This window comes from Amblyomma americanum, chromosome 6 (assembly GCF_052857255.1).
Source record: "Amblyomma americanum isolate KBUSLIRL-KWMA chromosome 6, ASM5285725v1, whole genome shotgun sequence".
In the NCBI taxonomy this organism is placed as follows: domain Eukaryota; kingdom Metazoa; phylum Arthropoda; class Arachnida; order Ixodida; family Ixodidae; genus Amblyomma; species Amblyomma americanum.
Genome location: NC_135502.1, coordinates 24,018,623 through 24,033,113, shown reverse-complemented (window position 1 = coordinate 24,033,113; position 14,491 = coordinate 24,018,623). Strand labels below are relative to the sequence as shown.

Here is a 14,491-nt window from a genome sequence, read left to right as displayed (position 1 = left end):
TTAGTTTTTCAATTTAGTTCTATTTTCTGGTTGGTTGCTTGTTCTTTGTATAACGATGTTAAAATAACCATGTTCTACTTGCTTCTTTTTCCCACCCCAGTTATGTAACCCCCCTCACATAATACTCCAGTCGGAGCCCGTGAGGTATTTGAATAAATAAATTAATGGCAGGCTTCAGTGGCAAATGGGATCGAATCCAGTATCTGCCACAGACGGCAAAGCAGCTCTGCCACAGACCAACCATTGCGCACATTTTCTTTCTGAATATAAACACGACAGGTAAGGCACAGGTAGTTGCGCTTGGTTGATAATCTGGTCGTTGCATAATGATTCAGCATGTTGCGCTAATCAATTTTAAAAAATGCGATTTTTCTACGATCAGCTGCTGCAGATGACCATAACCACAAGCGGCTAGCGCGAAAAAGTTTAGTTTTTGTTGTAGTTTTATGAGGTTTAACGTCTCAAAGCGACTCGAGATATAGGAGACGCCGTATAGTGGAGGCCTCCGGATAATTTCGACCACTTGGGGTTCTTTAACGTGTACTACAATCGCCCAGAACACGGGCCTCCAGCATTTCGTCTCCGCCAATCACCATAACTACTGAGCAACCACGACTTCCCCTAGTGCAAAAAAGAGGGCTGCTAGCCGTCAAGCAATAAAGACTCGTCGTAAGCAGCGAAAATATTCCATCTGCGGTATTAAACTGGGGTGTCTCGTTTCCGGTGCCCTGATATTGTGACTGTCCTCTTAAAACGCGTGCTGTGCGATTAAACGGTCGTTTTGTTCTCTCTTCTGTGAGTGTCTTCTTTATCTCAGGTCAAACTCACCATTGTCAATTCCTTCCAAAGATCATCTTGACGAGCGTTGGTGAAAGACCGCTTCTTCAGGTAGGTCTACACAAACACACAAAAAAAAATCGTAAGGTTTATCAAACATGCCTCTTTTAAATCTCGTATGTCGGCACTTGAAACGAGCACAAGCATTTATTTTTGCGTTACACTTTGCAAGATGCGAACTTCCGACAGTCTTACCGAGACACCTTTCCTGAAGATTGGTTCCGTAAGGAAGAAGTTCATCATACGAATTATGGATGCGCCCTGAAAGGAAAATAGAAAAAATTATTTATTGTTTAACATATATGTTTCTTGATGAGAAATTACGAAGACAATGTAATTAAAGCTGACCACTTTTGACAACCTTTCTTTTCCCAATGTCCTTATCACGCGGGGCTTGCAGATAGGGTTTCATTCGAAGTAAATATGCGGCGAAATTTCATGAACGATTAGGGTATTTTGCTTTTTCACCTTTAAATTCAATTTAGTGCTCAGCCTAATCCACTGACTGAAGAAAGCCATTAATATGGATGTCTCATGCTGTAACCAGCAATTCCCTCAACTAGACCCAAAACTCACTATTTCAGGACATTTTTCCTTTATCTTCATGATAACTCCGTCAGTTTATAAAAAAGGACAATTTGGGTTCCTAAAATTCCCCAAATGAAACGTCATTTCCCGGGCACAGCAATGTGTAAATAAACAAAAGCTATACGGCTGACGAAAAATTTCATTTTGATCCGGTGCCCAAACGGCTATGCCAGCAAAAGCCGGCAAACTCAGTTGGCGATCCAATCCCGAATCGATCAGCAAGCTCGAAGGGCGAAGAATGTTAATGCAATAGTTGAAACTGATTCCCAAGGCCCAAGGGTGCAGTAAAATTTAAACAAGCAAATAATTACAACGGTTATTACCTTTGTTATATTCTGTTTACTGCCGACCTTACATTGGTTTATCAATGCACCCTTGCTACGACTGCAGATAGTCGGAATGAAGCATCCCCAGAAAGCAGCATGAAGCGCTATAGCTCTGAGAACCGACAAAAAAACACGTTTGATAGATTATTTCGCTGATGCAGTAAAGTATAGTCACATTAGTTCCTTAGAAACAAAAACTGCATCTCAAGTTGACGACCAAATTTTCTTCTCCAATGAACACTCCCTGAACTGTCCTTACATTTGCGGATCCCACTATTGTGGCGCTACACTTCGACTCCTCTCGACGTTGTCTCAGAAATTAGTTATGCATCTTAGGCCTCCTCTCCCAATTCGAGTCAGCCCGATATGATTGGGTGTTTGGGAAAAGCACGACGTATAGGTGGACAGTGGTACATTGTTTCGATATTGATACGATAAATTTAATTTCCAAAGTGGCGCTATGCTGCTATAGACTTTTCTTAAGGTTCAACCAAATATAAGCCATTAAGGTCAGATATTAGGCTTGGTTTATGGCAGTTTAACGTCCCAAAGCGACTCAGGCTATGATGGACGCCGTAATGAACGTCTGCGTAAATTTCGACCACCTAAGGTTCTTTAACATGCACTGACATCTCACAGTATGCGGGCCTCTAGAATTTCGCCTCGATCGAAATTCGACTGCCACGGCCGGGATCGAGCCCGCGTCTTTCGGCTCAGCAGCCGAGCGTCATAACCTTCGAGCCACCGCGACGGCTACAGGTCAGATATTAACTATCTCATTTGAGATTTTGGGTGATACCTGCACCAGCAGCTAGCAGCTGTTGCTACAGAACTTTATTAGAAGTTAATACTGTAGTGATATATTAGTGAGCCCCAGTTTAACCGAACAGCTAAGTTGGGCCATAACACTTTCACAAAGGGTGTGTATTGCGCAGAAAAAATCATCGGAGGCACGAACATCCCGTGTGCAAAAAACAAGGTGCGCGAGCATAGTTATTTCGTGCTTACCTTTCCGTAAGAAATTTTGTCGAAGTTCTCAATAATTTCGTCAGGGTTGTACACAGGAACCGACACCGGGTGTGACGACTTGAGGCCATCGAGCTCCATGACCGGCTGGAGTTCGTCGCCAATGAACTGCTGAGCCTGTTAAAGCAAGAAAAACTCTTGAAACCAAGGCTTCAAAAGAAGCACACGAGCGCTTATGACTAAAAATATCTGATTATAACTCTAATTCGGTGCCGATCATGTGCATAGCATCTCGATTTCTACAGGGAAATTTCAGACGCATCTGCATTATTTAGCTTCGATGCAAATGCATCGCAGCTAAGCTGTTCCTTGTACAGTGGCCCCACGATGATTATGTTCGTGTAACCTCACCACTATTGTTTTCCAGTTTCTGGCACGAACGATTGCGATTGTATGGGATTGGCCAGCCAACACCCCCCCCCCCCCCCTCCCATCAGAAAGACGAGAGAAGAGCTGGAGTAGTTAGGCCTTGTTTCAAATCATCGGCCTTGTGTTTGTGTAGAGTACACGGGGTGAAACACTAGTTCGACCTCAACAAACGAACCCTCATAATACATTGCTCAACGCCGTACCCACTTTTAGGTACTGTACAGGAGCCGCATTGGAGAAAAGTATCTTAAGACAAGTGAAGACAACTCATGTCTTTGAGTCAACGTAGACTAAAAGACAAGAGCTATTATAGCCCAAACTTGCATCGACGAAAGAACACTAGAGGACGGCAGGGAAGTCCGCAGCTTAACTGGTGTTCACTCTTTTAAAATTATTCAATGTTTGATATGTAGATAAAAACGAATAACTGCTATTCAAAATTTCAATTTTCACTTGGTTCCCATGTAGGCAAAGCACATGCGTTAGTGCAGGTTCTGGTGTTGTGCATGTGTCTTCATCAGTGAACAGAAAGGTGCCCGCCCGCCGTTTAAGCCTGCACATCTGCACACAAAACACGAAAAGATTTTTGAGCTAAAAGTATTCGTACAATGCGACTCACTTATGGTGCTCACATCTCCGGGAAAACTTGCCAAAACGTGCCCTAAGACAATAACGACAACGAGCGTACTGCCTGTCAAAAATGACGCACTATGAAGCAGGTGGATTGTGGTCTGCGCCACACCTGCGTTGCGGACCACAAGTGTGGTCTACCAAATTCGGCTATCCAGTGGAAAATCTTTCATTTGGCAGACTGATCGCTTATCGTAATTATAGACAGCTCGGGTAATGCACAGTTGTGAAGGCGCCGATGACAGGAGGGTACTTGACTAATCACAGCCGAAGATCCATCTGCACACCAGAGCTTGCACTGACTTGCGAGCTCCGCGAGTTTGGAACCAAAAAATAGGAAAATGAAGTTTATGAGCAGTCTTATGCATCTTTAGGGCGGGTGCCTAACCGTATCAGAGGCGCCTTTGTTGCCTTGTAAAAAAACAACAAAAAATATGCGCTCTCTGGAACAGGTGTTGCGGACTGTACACATGTGAATTACCGTAAAAAAAATTGGTTTTTTATTATGTTCATATATATTAAATGCTCTTCATGCAGTAAACGCAAGTCGAAGTTAGTGATATTTTACTTTCCTCGACGATTTCTTCATCTGTATACATTTGCTAAACTCAGCTTGACACTGATACTGCTTAAATTAAGACTGTTGAACCAAATCAGTCAGCCACAACCAGTTTCCTTCTGACATCACGCTGCCCCTAATCTTTACAGCTACACCTTAACCACCACCAGTTGCTTTCTAAGATGCGGTGCGTCTTCCCGGGTTCAGCTTAAATAGCCGCCAAATGCAAAGCTTTGGCGCAGAAACACAAAGCCCAGCATGCAACGGGCGAGTGGCTCACCATCTCCCAGTCCTTGTGCACGAAGTCGACGCCCAGATACTCAACGTACGTGGCGAAGCCTTCATTGAGCCACAGGTCGTCCCACCACTCCATGGTGACCAGGTTGCCAAACCACTGCAAAACAACGGGTTCGACAGTTCAAACCGGGACAACTGTCCAAGACTAGAGTTCATCAGAGCGCACGAGAAACAAACACGCCCGTGTCCGTTTTTTATGCGCTGTGAGGAATTCAGTAATCCACTCTAACCCACTTTATCGTAGTCTGCATAGGAATCTGAAGGAAAATGTTCAAGACAGCCTCGCAATAGTTGGTGAGGAATTAATAAGATGCTCTGAAGGACACTGTTTACATGGCAGGTATGCAGAAAGAACATGATAACGTGTCATCTCGCAGGCCGAGGGAAATTGCTCTGATCAGAATAAGAACAAATAATTTATGGTACGGTTTTTCTAGTAACAACAAGAAGCAGGCCGCTCGTGGTACAGTAAATGCGTGCCACTCCCTTTGCTATAAGCAAGGGGAGTGGACAGAAAAGAAGCTAAACTGAGTTCCTCCGCAGAGTTCGTGACTGCTGGCTTCTGGCTAAGAAACGAGAAAAATCGCGTCCTGCACGTGTTGCCGGTAAGGAGCAATGTAGTTATACAGTTTACGGTACATATTAAAAAAAAACAGTTACTTGACTTTTATGTTTTTCAGTTACTGAAGAAATACCAGCACTGTCAAAATTTTAACCTTAAAAATTTCTACTGCGTTGTTATGATCAGAAGAAAAAATGCGATGAGGTCTTAAAGGACAATGGAGATCGGGAAGCCGTGGTTTTAATGAATGTAAGCGACGTTGATAGCTGACTGGAGCTGACAACATGTGTTTTCAGGCATTCATTTTTAGAGGTGGTGGTCTACACAGACTACGCCAAGAAAAAATAAAAAAGAGCACGTCTGAAGTAAAACGTCGGGCATCAGAATGTCACCTCAAATTCGAGGCTTCGCCTACTTTCCGCAGTTCACTGTTGAGAAATTCTGCCTTCTTTATGGGGCTCGTTGTCAGACAAAGAATACTGCAGACATGGTTAGCACATGCCTCGGAACACGGGCCTCTTGGATTACAGTCGTGCATGTGAGTAACTGCGAGCACCTCTTATCGGCGTGTAACGGATATGATTAGCAGCGGCCTCTAGGACACTCGATTAGCACCGTGCACACAAGTAACTTCGAATGCTCCTTGTTGAATACAAGAGACAGCTTCACCTTGGCACAAACACTGGCGGAGTTTGAAAAAAAAAGGTTTTTACTTTAGTTCCATGTAGAACAGTACAAATGAAATTAGAAGTAGCCACATGAAACGCAGCATACTGGTCGAAAAACTTCAGGCATCAGGCAAGTATTACATATAGCTAACATTCTGCGGTAGGTACAGGATTGGTCAAAAGTTTCCAGGCCACAGCATCTGTTTCGAGCTATGTGGCTGGTCATTTACGTCATCCTCGAAGCTGAATATATCTGTACGGGGTAGGAGAGGCGTCTTGCCTTTCACAACCCTGTTAGATTGAGAGCCGTGTTAAGGGCCCGACTATAACGCTTCAAAGCAGACCCTGTGGCCTAAGAACTTTTGACCGACCCTGTACATGGCAGGTTGATAGGCATCACCTAAGCGAGAAAGCATGTACCTGATGCGCGAGTTCGTGCGAGACGACGACGGCAACGCGCTGCTTGTTACCGGCCGACGAGTCGTCCTGGTTGAAGAGCAGCGCAGTTTCTCGGAACGTGACCAGTCCCCAATTCTCCATGGCTCCAGCGTTGAAGTCGGGCAGAGCGACCATGTCTGCAGGCACCAGGCAAGGATCGTGCGCGAGGAGAATCAGTGAACACATTTCTCTATACATCCTCAGTCTGTTCTGTGTCGTACACGCATGAATTGTGGACAGAAATCATCAGCGTAAGGCATCTCCTATGGAGCTGGATGATCACAAATTTGTGCTAATATACCACTTGTAAACATGGCGGTTAATATGCCTCGCTATGTTGGCGGTCAGGGGAAAACTAGACGATCCACCAAAGCGCGGTTGATTGTCGAACGTTCGTAGCTCACTTAGGAGGCGATAAATCGTCGCAGACTGCCAAGAGTGTTGCTGTCAATCTTGGCGCTGTCTTGTAATCGACACGTCTATTTGCGCTCAGCTAAAGTACCTCGCTATCGCTTCGCGCTGAATCGTCCTCAGGAGTATTAGATTCCGTGCTACATACTCTGATGTAGCTGTCGGTGATGCGACGTTCTGAAAAGATTGCGTCACATCTCCATTTTTTTTAAATATGTCGTCTGCTGCTACTACATCTTGCGTGAGAAAAACCAGACATTTTCCGCAGCACCGTTGTGCGACAGCGGGGATATGCGTTCGTAGACCGACTGGAACACTGTTCCGTTACGTTGCGTTTCGGAGACCAGTACCGCGCACACCGAGACAACGAAAACGGGCAGAGCAGCCTGATGAAATTCTGCGATTTCTGGTAAAGGTCAGCGCGATAGCTTGCTGCTCACCAGTCTTTGGGAGTGGATACTTTTCCGAGAAGTACTGCTCGTAGAACTCCAAGATTTTGGGACCGATTGACAACGAGTAGTCCACAGCTGAAATGGCGTTTGGTCGGGCCCACACCCTGAACTGGAAACAATGAAGTGCAGAAGAATGAGGTGAAACGTGTGAAAGCAAAAAAAAAAAAAACAAGGCAGTAAGAGTCAGGAATAACGCTGCCGCTGAAAGACTGCTTTTGGTAGGATTTTTCAGCATTTCATTTTTTTTTTCTCGCGCGGCCAAGAATGGCCGGCATAGAGCTCACTGCAAACCAGATTCAGACCTAGTGAATCGCCCAGGGTCTGTACAACGGTGACAAGTCAATTCGAGAAACAAATCATTTTTCTGAACCGAGAATTTCGCTACACTGGGAGACGTTTAATGCAGTGCTATGTGATGTCCCAATTTTTCGGAGAATCAAGATTTGTTTCTGAAGAGCTCAAAATTTGTATAATGTAGTTTCATAATATCGGGCTGCAAAAGCAAATGCGCTTTACGCATGCCTTGCGCATGCGCGTGTGACTAATGACTCACCTTGTTGTCACCCCGTGATTCGAAGTCGCTTACGACGAAGGCCAGCAGGTAAGTGGACATCCGCACAGTGGTTTGGAACGTGTCCGCTTTCAGTCCGTCGGGCCTGTGAGCGCGGGGCGTTCACGCGCGATTACTACGGTGTCGCCGGCCTCGACATAAACTTGGCGACGCCATCTACAGAGCTGAGGGAGCGAACGCTGGGCACAGTAGTGAAGATGGTGCATACTCACTACAAAGGCAAGGCTGCACCACTGAGTTTGAGGCTTCATGCTAGGCTGTGAGCCAATTATCATCATTTTGCTCCATGATGTTCTAGCTTTTGATATATACGAATACAGCATTGCACAAGAGACACAGAAGGCAAGACAGAAACACAGCATCGCAATGCTCTTTTCGACGCTGAACAATACAGTCAAAACGAAAATACTCCTAATGTTACTACTACAGAAGCGTCACAAACAAATAAGGCCAAGGATGTGCCCAGATGCGGTGCTGAAACAGTCACACACAGGCAAAGTAAGCTTACTCAATTTTTTAATCTCATACACACGTTCCCTTTGATCCTCAAATACCTGCTTGATTTACTTTTTCCCCGCACTTTCACGCTGAAACCAGCGACATAGTTTTGAATATAACTAGAAGAAGGTCGTCACCACACTGAGGTGTTAAGCATGGAGAAAAACTCGAAGGCCTCGACATTCATTTTACGGAGCTTTAAATCGGTACCTCGTCGCATAATCTAGACACATGTGCCAAAAAGGGCCAGTGAAAATGAGAGGTAGACGTGCGGAAGAGAGATCGGAATCTGACCTGTCGGAGGTGCTGCTCACGGGCATGTTGGAGAGCGCCTTCATGTTTGCCGGCCGCACCATGGTGACAGTGAAGGTGGCCTTCATGTCCGGCTCGTCGAAGCAGGGGAACGCCCGGCGAGCGTCCGTCGCCTGGAACTGCGTCGCCGCCAGCCACCTGCGGCGAACATTGAGGAACATGTTGTTTACAACTCCGGTTTCTCTCATGAATCGTCAGCATCAGCGTGTGCTATAATCGTTCTTGCTGAGATACAAACTGGTGATAATTTATTCGAAACATTACTTGACCATCGTACTTTTTTTTTCCGATTCGATACGGCATCGACTCTGTTGCTCCGCGAAACTCAACTCACGGTTGACCCATGATTTCACTTCAGTTGCGATTCTTCTCAGAGCAATGCTACCGCTAGGAAAGGTGACGAAATCGAGGCGACGTGGTCGGCAACTACGGTACAAGTGGAGAGTACAATTTCAATAAAGCAGAAAAAAGAATTTGAGATTTTCAACAGCCATTAAATGCTGTGAACTAGAGATACAGTCCAGCCTGAAACCCCCCCTTTCTTGAACCACTGCAGTCAGGTTTGAGCACAACTTCGGATTCATCGAGGTGGCATGTCGATACCGGAGGAGACCGACATGGGCACCCTCACGACACTGGAGTCGCGAGTGACGATGACCACTCCACATCTTTCCGTACATGCAGTAGCCTAGACAGTTACCAAAAACGACGATGGCAGGGCTACCGTGCTGACCGACCGCTGCGCCTCTTCACTGATGCGGACTTCACCGAAGGACGAAAAAAATCGACGCTTCGGGGGTCGAAAAACTGCAGCCGCGTGACACTGGCGGCCCGTCCCTCCCAACTACGGTGGAATAACAAGCTTCTTCCATCGTGCTCCCAACATACGGTACTCGAACGATCGAGCTACGACGACGACGCCTAAGAAAACGAATCCGTGCAGGTTACCGCACTATTGCTACGCGGTCGAAAGCTTGCGGTATTTCGTCACTCAGAGGGAAGTCCATGGTATGTTTTTTGTGCACAACGTCCTCACCCCTCTGCGGAACCTGTTCTTTTTAAAACGCCTGCTGCCTCTGCTACAGGTCTATACTTGAAAGGATAATCGTGACAGCTTGCCCATACATCTGCCACCCACAGCTCACCATAGAGCAGCAACAGCGCCCTTCATTTCCAGTCCCAATTTACACATCCTTAGCAAAATGTTCCCGAACCAATACAGGGACATCTGCCCATGGTGCGGTGCAACACCCACCCTATACCATGTTACTTGGGAATGTGACAGAAATAAAGCATTCCATGGCTCAGAAAATCCGAGTGCGGAGCAGTCGGAGAGTGCTCTCCAGCGGCAGCCCAATCCTCCAAAGAGGATTGGTCATCCATGCTGAGCGAGCGGCCGAACTCAGCGGTGCCCTGGAATAGCGGCGCCGACCTCTGCAAGACGAAGGGAGACATCTGCTTGAAGATGAAGACCTCTGTATGACCGAAACACCTTGTTAGAGCATTAAAGTGTATCCTATCCTATCCAGTCACTTCTCAGTAGATGTCAGATTGAAGAATTGGGTTACGTACCAATAGACGTTTATAAAGTTACCATATATTAGCCGCGCCTATCCAAAAGGCACAAAATGTGTGATCATGAGATAGGCATAGTGCTAGCAGAGAATTTTGACGTGCCCGGTTGCCAACAAAAACCGTTGACGACTAAAACAGACATGAACGTAGCGAAAGGAAAACAGTGACCACGAGATATCTACAGGCTATCTGTCTAATGCCGCATTCCAGTCGAAGATCCGGAGAAAGTTCTCTTGCTCCATGAAACGGAACTGCACGCTTCATTGAGAGACTCGGATTCAGTTCCTGAGTTCTGATTGCACAGCGATGGTTGCACTATACCTAGACACAGTGCGCTTTCGCGGATTCGGAGAGCTTCTCCGGATCGCTAATTGGAATACACCATAAATGAACCATAAAACTAATAATTTCCGCCAATGAGCGGATAGTGCAACGAATGGCTTTGTCGTCTCGGTTGGCCGTGGTTCCCGATGAAGCAACCACGCCAGCCTATAGGACCCATTCGCGCGGAGCTTCTCTCTCCCCCACGGGCGGCGAAACTGCTGAGTAAACAACGCTCGGAATTGGTCGATCTCTCCGCGCCTGGGTCGGCATCCGGCCGCCAGACGCGCGGCAGAAAAGACGTCCGGAGCGCAAAGGCCGCCCTGCACCGTGCGACGCAGACTTCACAGATTTACATTGCACCAGTCCAGATGTTCGTAACGCTACCGCCTTCGTGAATGAGCGATTGGGATCGGCAAAATGAACTGGCACCCAACGAGTATCTCATCGACTGGATAAAATTGAAATGAAAACAGCGGTAGCTTATGAACACAACACCATGCTTGTGTCACTGATTGATTTTTGGTGGTTTGTTTTTTAACACCAGTAAAAAGAAAAGATGCATCAAAAGCTCTACCACTCCCTTGACGCTGCGGGTCTGTTTACTGCAAATGTGCAAACAGGCAAGGTTTCTTCATAAACAAGGGCAATTTTCACTTTAGTGGATTAACTTAAACAAATTGCCGTTGACGGCGCATATCTAATGTACCGCTTTAACGGCTGCGTTCGTACCTTGAAGTCCATATTGGCGGGCAGGCTTGTCCGATAACAGCTCGGCCTGGACGCTGCTTCCATAACAGCCATTCCGTGGCCTGAAGACAACCCAACCTTAGGAAGACAACTTTCCTAGTTCAATGGCCGGGCTTGCAGCGGTGACCCCTAGTCAAGCCTCAAGACAACTTGCCGCCATCGAAAAGTGGACGACAAGGTATAGTCGGTGATATAGCACTGACACGATCTACATTTGATTTAAAAAAAATGAACACGAGACTGCCTTCGCTTCGCCAGGACGCGCCACGTCAATAACTATGCCAAGCTAAACTGACATACTTGGAGCCTACTAACGCGTATTTATTTTTTTGAAAGACGAAATGTTTATCAGGTACACCAAGGCCAAGCCCTCGTTACTGTCACGGGCTATTGTCGAACCTCGCTAGAACACGGACGGTCAACGGGCGCTAAACAATAAAGCAGCAAATCGCGCGATGTTCCATAGTCGAGCTGGGTGGGAACTTAACCTTCAACTTATCAGGCCAAAACTCGATGCTCATGAGGCCATCTGTGGCAGCACGCGATCGCAGGAATTGCTACTGGCGGAGCGCGCCCCGCATCTCGAAGGAGAAACGGAGCACTTAAGACTTCGCACTGTGGAAGATGCCGATGATAACAGTGAGTACAGTGAACACTGGTCGCCCCCTAAGTAATGCTTATATTTACTCAGAGCTACACAAGTGGCTGCCCATTAGATTGTTTTTTCTTACGATGCTCGCGTCAAAATGCGGTCGCAGTAGAGCACGCGCGAAGAACAGCGCCGTAGCCAACTGGGTTCACGCCGCCCCGCATAATAGCGACGGCTGAGTAAAGATAGGGGAGCGTCGGAGTTGTTTACAACTCTGCGGAAAGAAAGAAAAAAAGACAGTGGAATGTACGCGTCGGCGCTTTCTGCTATGCGCGTGCAGGCATGAAGGATTCACGAGGGTCGACCATATCGCGTCGCTCGGGCCAACCTAAAGCCCCAGTGCAGAGCGCAAACGAAAGAATGTGGGCCACGTTTGATCATTCAACGAGCGTGCGGATGCGGGCAGGCCTTTCATCTCGCGTTGTTGTCGTCATCAGCAGCGATGGGAAACAAACGGGTGTGGTCGGCGTTTGTGGTGCCAACCGCGCCCGCGATGCCACTGGCTGTTGTCTTATTCAAGTGACCGCGCGAGCGCCAGGCGAAGCCATGAGCGCGCGCTATACGCGATTAGTGCGAGCCTACGAGGCGAGACCAGCGCGAGTCTTAATTGAAAGTTTCATCGCTGTCATTTGATACGGCATGCTCTACTGTTTCCTCTGCGACAGAATAATTATGCCCGCTCTCTGTTCTCAGTGCACTATTGACTTCATAACATGGAAAACGCTGGTATGCGGTGAAGTCTCTGAAGTTAGTCACAACGAGATTGAACGAGGGTGACATTGACCAACCCGGGGAAATAAAATAAATATTGCCGCGACAAGTGCTTTTCATATCTAAAAAGGTGGCGATTACTCGGAGCAGTGGCTGAATAATACAATCAAAAACAGAAGTAAACAGAAGTAAAAAGATGCTGCTGGCCGCAGCATCTGCTATTGAGACCTGAAGCCCCTGCGCTGCGGTTAGCAGAAATAAAAGGGACAAAGGTAGGGCAGCAAGGAGGAAATAGAGGGCGCGACAGTAAGAAAGGACAGGGGAAGGAGGAATATGTAAAAACTGTACACAAAGATAGTACCACGCCCGCCGTGATAGTCTACTTCGGACGGTTAACATGGACGGCGGGCGTGCACTTTCGTGGTAAATCCTCACGTGCAAGTTCACCGCAGGAGTTCTCATGCGGCGAAATGTTTGCCCAGTGCACGCCAGCCATCGTTCCGTTCGCGTTCACGATAAAGGATATGCGTACTTGACTAGTCATTGTCAGTGATCACGTTTATTCACTGGTTCATTAATTTTTTTAGGGCACTAGGACCCAAGCCCACATTCACGGAAAAAGCCGTTTGTCGTTCTGGTACTCCGTTGGGAAACCTGCCCACAAGCACATGTATGTATGTATGTATGCATGTACGTACGTATGTATGCATGTACGTATGTATGTATGCATGTACGTACGTATGTATGCATGTACGTACGTATGTATGCATGTACGTACGTATGTATGCATGCATGCATGCATGTACGTACGTACGTACGTACGTATGCATGCATGCATGTACGTACGTACGTACGTATGTATGCATGCATGCATGCATGCATGTACGTACGTACGTATGTATGCATGCATGCATGCATGTACGTACGTACGTACGTACGTACGTACGTGCATGCATGCACGTATGTATGTATGTATGTATGTATGTATGTATGTATGTATGTATGTATGTATGTATGTATGTATGTATGTATGTATGTATGTATGTATGTATGTATGTATGTATGTATGTATGTATGTATGTATGTATGTATGTATGTATATGCGCATGTATGTGTGCATGTATGTGTGCATGTATGTGTGCATGTATGTGTGCATTTATGTGTGCATGTGCATGTGCATGTATATGTACATGTGTGTGTGTGTGTGATTTGCAACTGGTTACACCAAAGAAAATGGCTACTACAGAGTGGAAAGTTACATATATACATTTAGTGTTTCAGACAGAATCCGTGATTTAGAATCTTCCATGGGAGTCTAAATACTTTATTGCTCACAAGACAGTCTTTGTAACCTTTTCGTGCAACCGTGATTAACCTGCCTGTATAGAACGACTGTATAATAAATATTTTGTCAAATATCTACTGTGCTTCGTGAATGTCATGCCAACACACACAACACGGAGAATGCACTTAATATACCACTTTAACCACATCGCAATATCATGCATAACAAAGCATACACAATGATAAAGAATGCAAAACAATAGGCACGCAGTGTGCGCTAGCACTAACTAGCCTGCTCTAACATTTCGGTTAGCTGCCCGTTGTTGTCAAGTTGTGATTCACCGCGTGCGCGCAAAGCTTCAAGAGAGGCGAGCTAGAACTACTCAGCGATTCTGCTGTTAGCGAGCTGAGAATATGGCAAATTATATGGCAGCAAGTTCTTTTGTTTATTTTTTCAGTCTGCATGTCAGAGATAACGAGCAGACTGAGGTGTAGAAAGTTTATTGAAGCATTTTCTGGGAATTACAAAGCGAACTTTAGGGACAAAGACTGTCTTTTAAGGGCTGTTAGAATCTCGCTGGCATTACGTTCGTTCTGTTTTTCGCTTGTGAGAGCAAGAGGTTTGTTAACGCGTCATATTTCAAAGCTGAGTGTTAT

The 14,491-nt window shown here is 46.3% G+C and overlaps 1 protein-coding gene across 2 annotated transcripts in view; it reads right to left on the bottom strand.

Moving 5' to 3' along the window:
- LOC144136455 (aminopeptidase N-like) overlaps positions 1-14,491 on the bottom strand; it is an 82,174-nt gene that overhangs the window by 16,541 nt on the left and 51,142 nt on the right. For both annotated transcript variants that reach the window (XM_077668790.1, XM_077668791.1), the window contains exons 3-10: positions 8,527-8,682; positions 7,717-7,819; positions 7,152-7,272; positions 6,283-6,437; positions 4,616-4,729; positions 2,760-2,894; positions 1,033-1,098; positions 829-894 (exon numbers count right to left, since the gene is read on the bottom strand). In XM_077668790.1, coding sequence (XP_077524916.1) covers positions 829-894; positions 1,033-1,098; positions 2,760-2,894; positions 4,616-4,729; positions 6,283-6,437; positions 7,152-7,272; positions 7,717-7,819; positions 8,527-8,682 — 916 coding nt within the window. The remainder of the gene's footprint in view (positions 1-828; positions 895-1,032; positions 1,099-2,759; positions 2,895-4,615; positions 4,730-6,282; positions 6,438-7,151; positions 7,273-7,716; positions 7,820-8,526; positions 8,683-14,491) is intronic.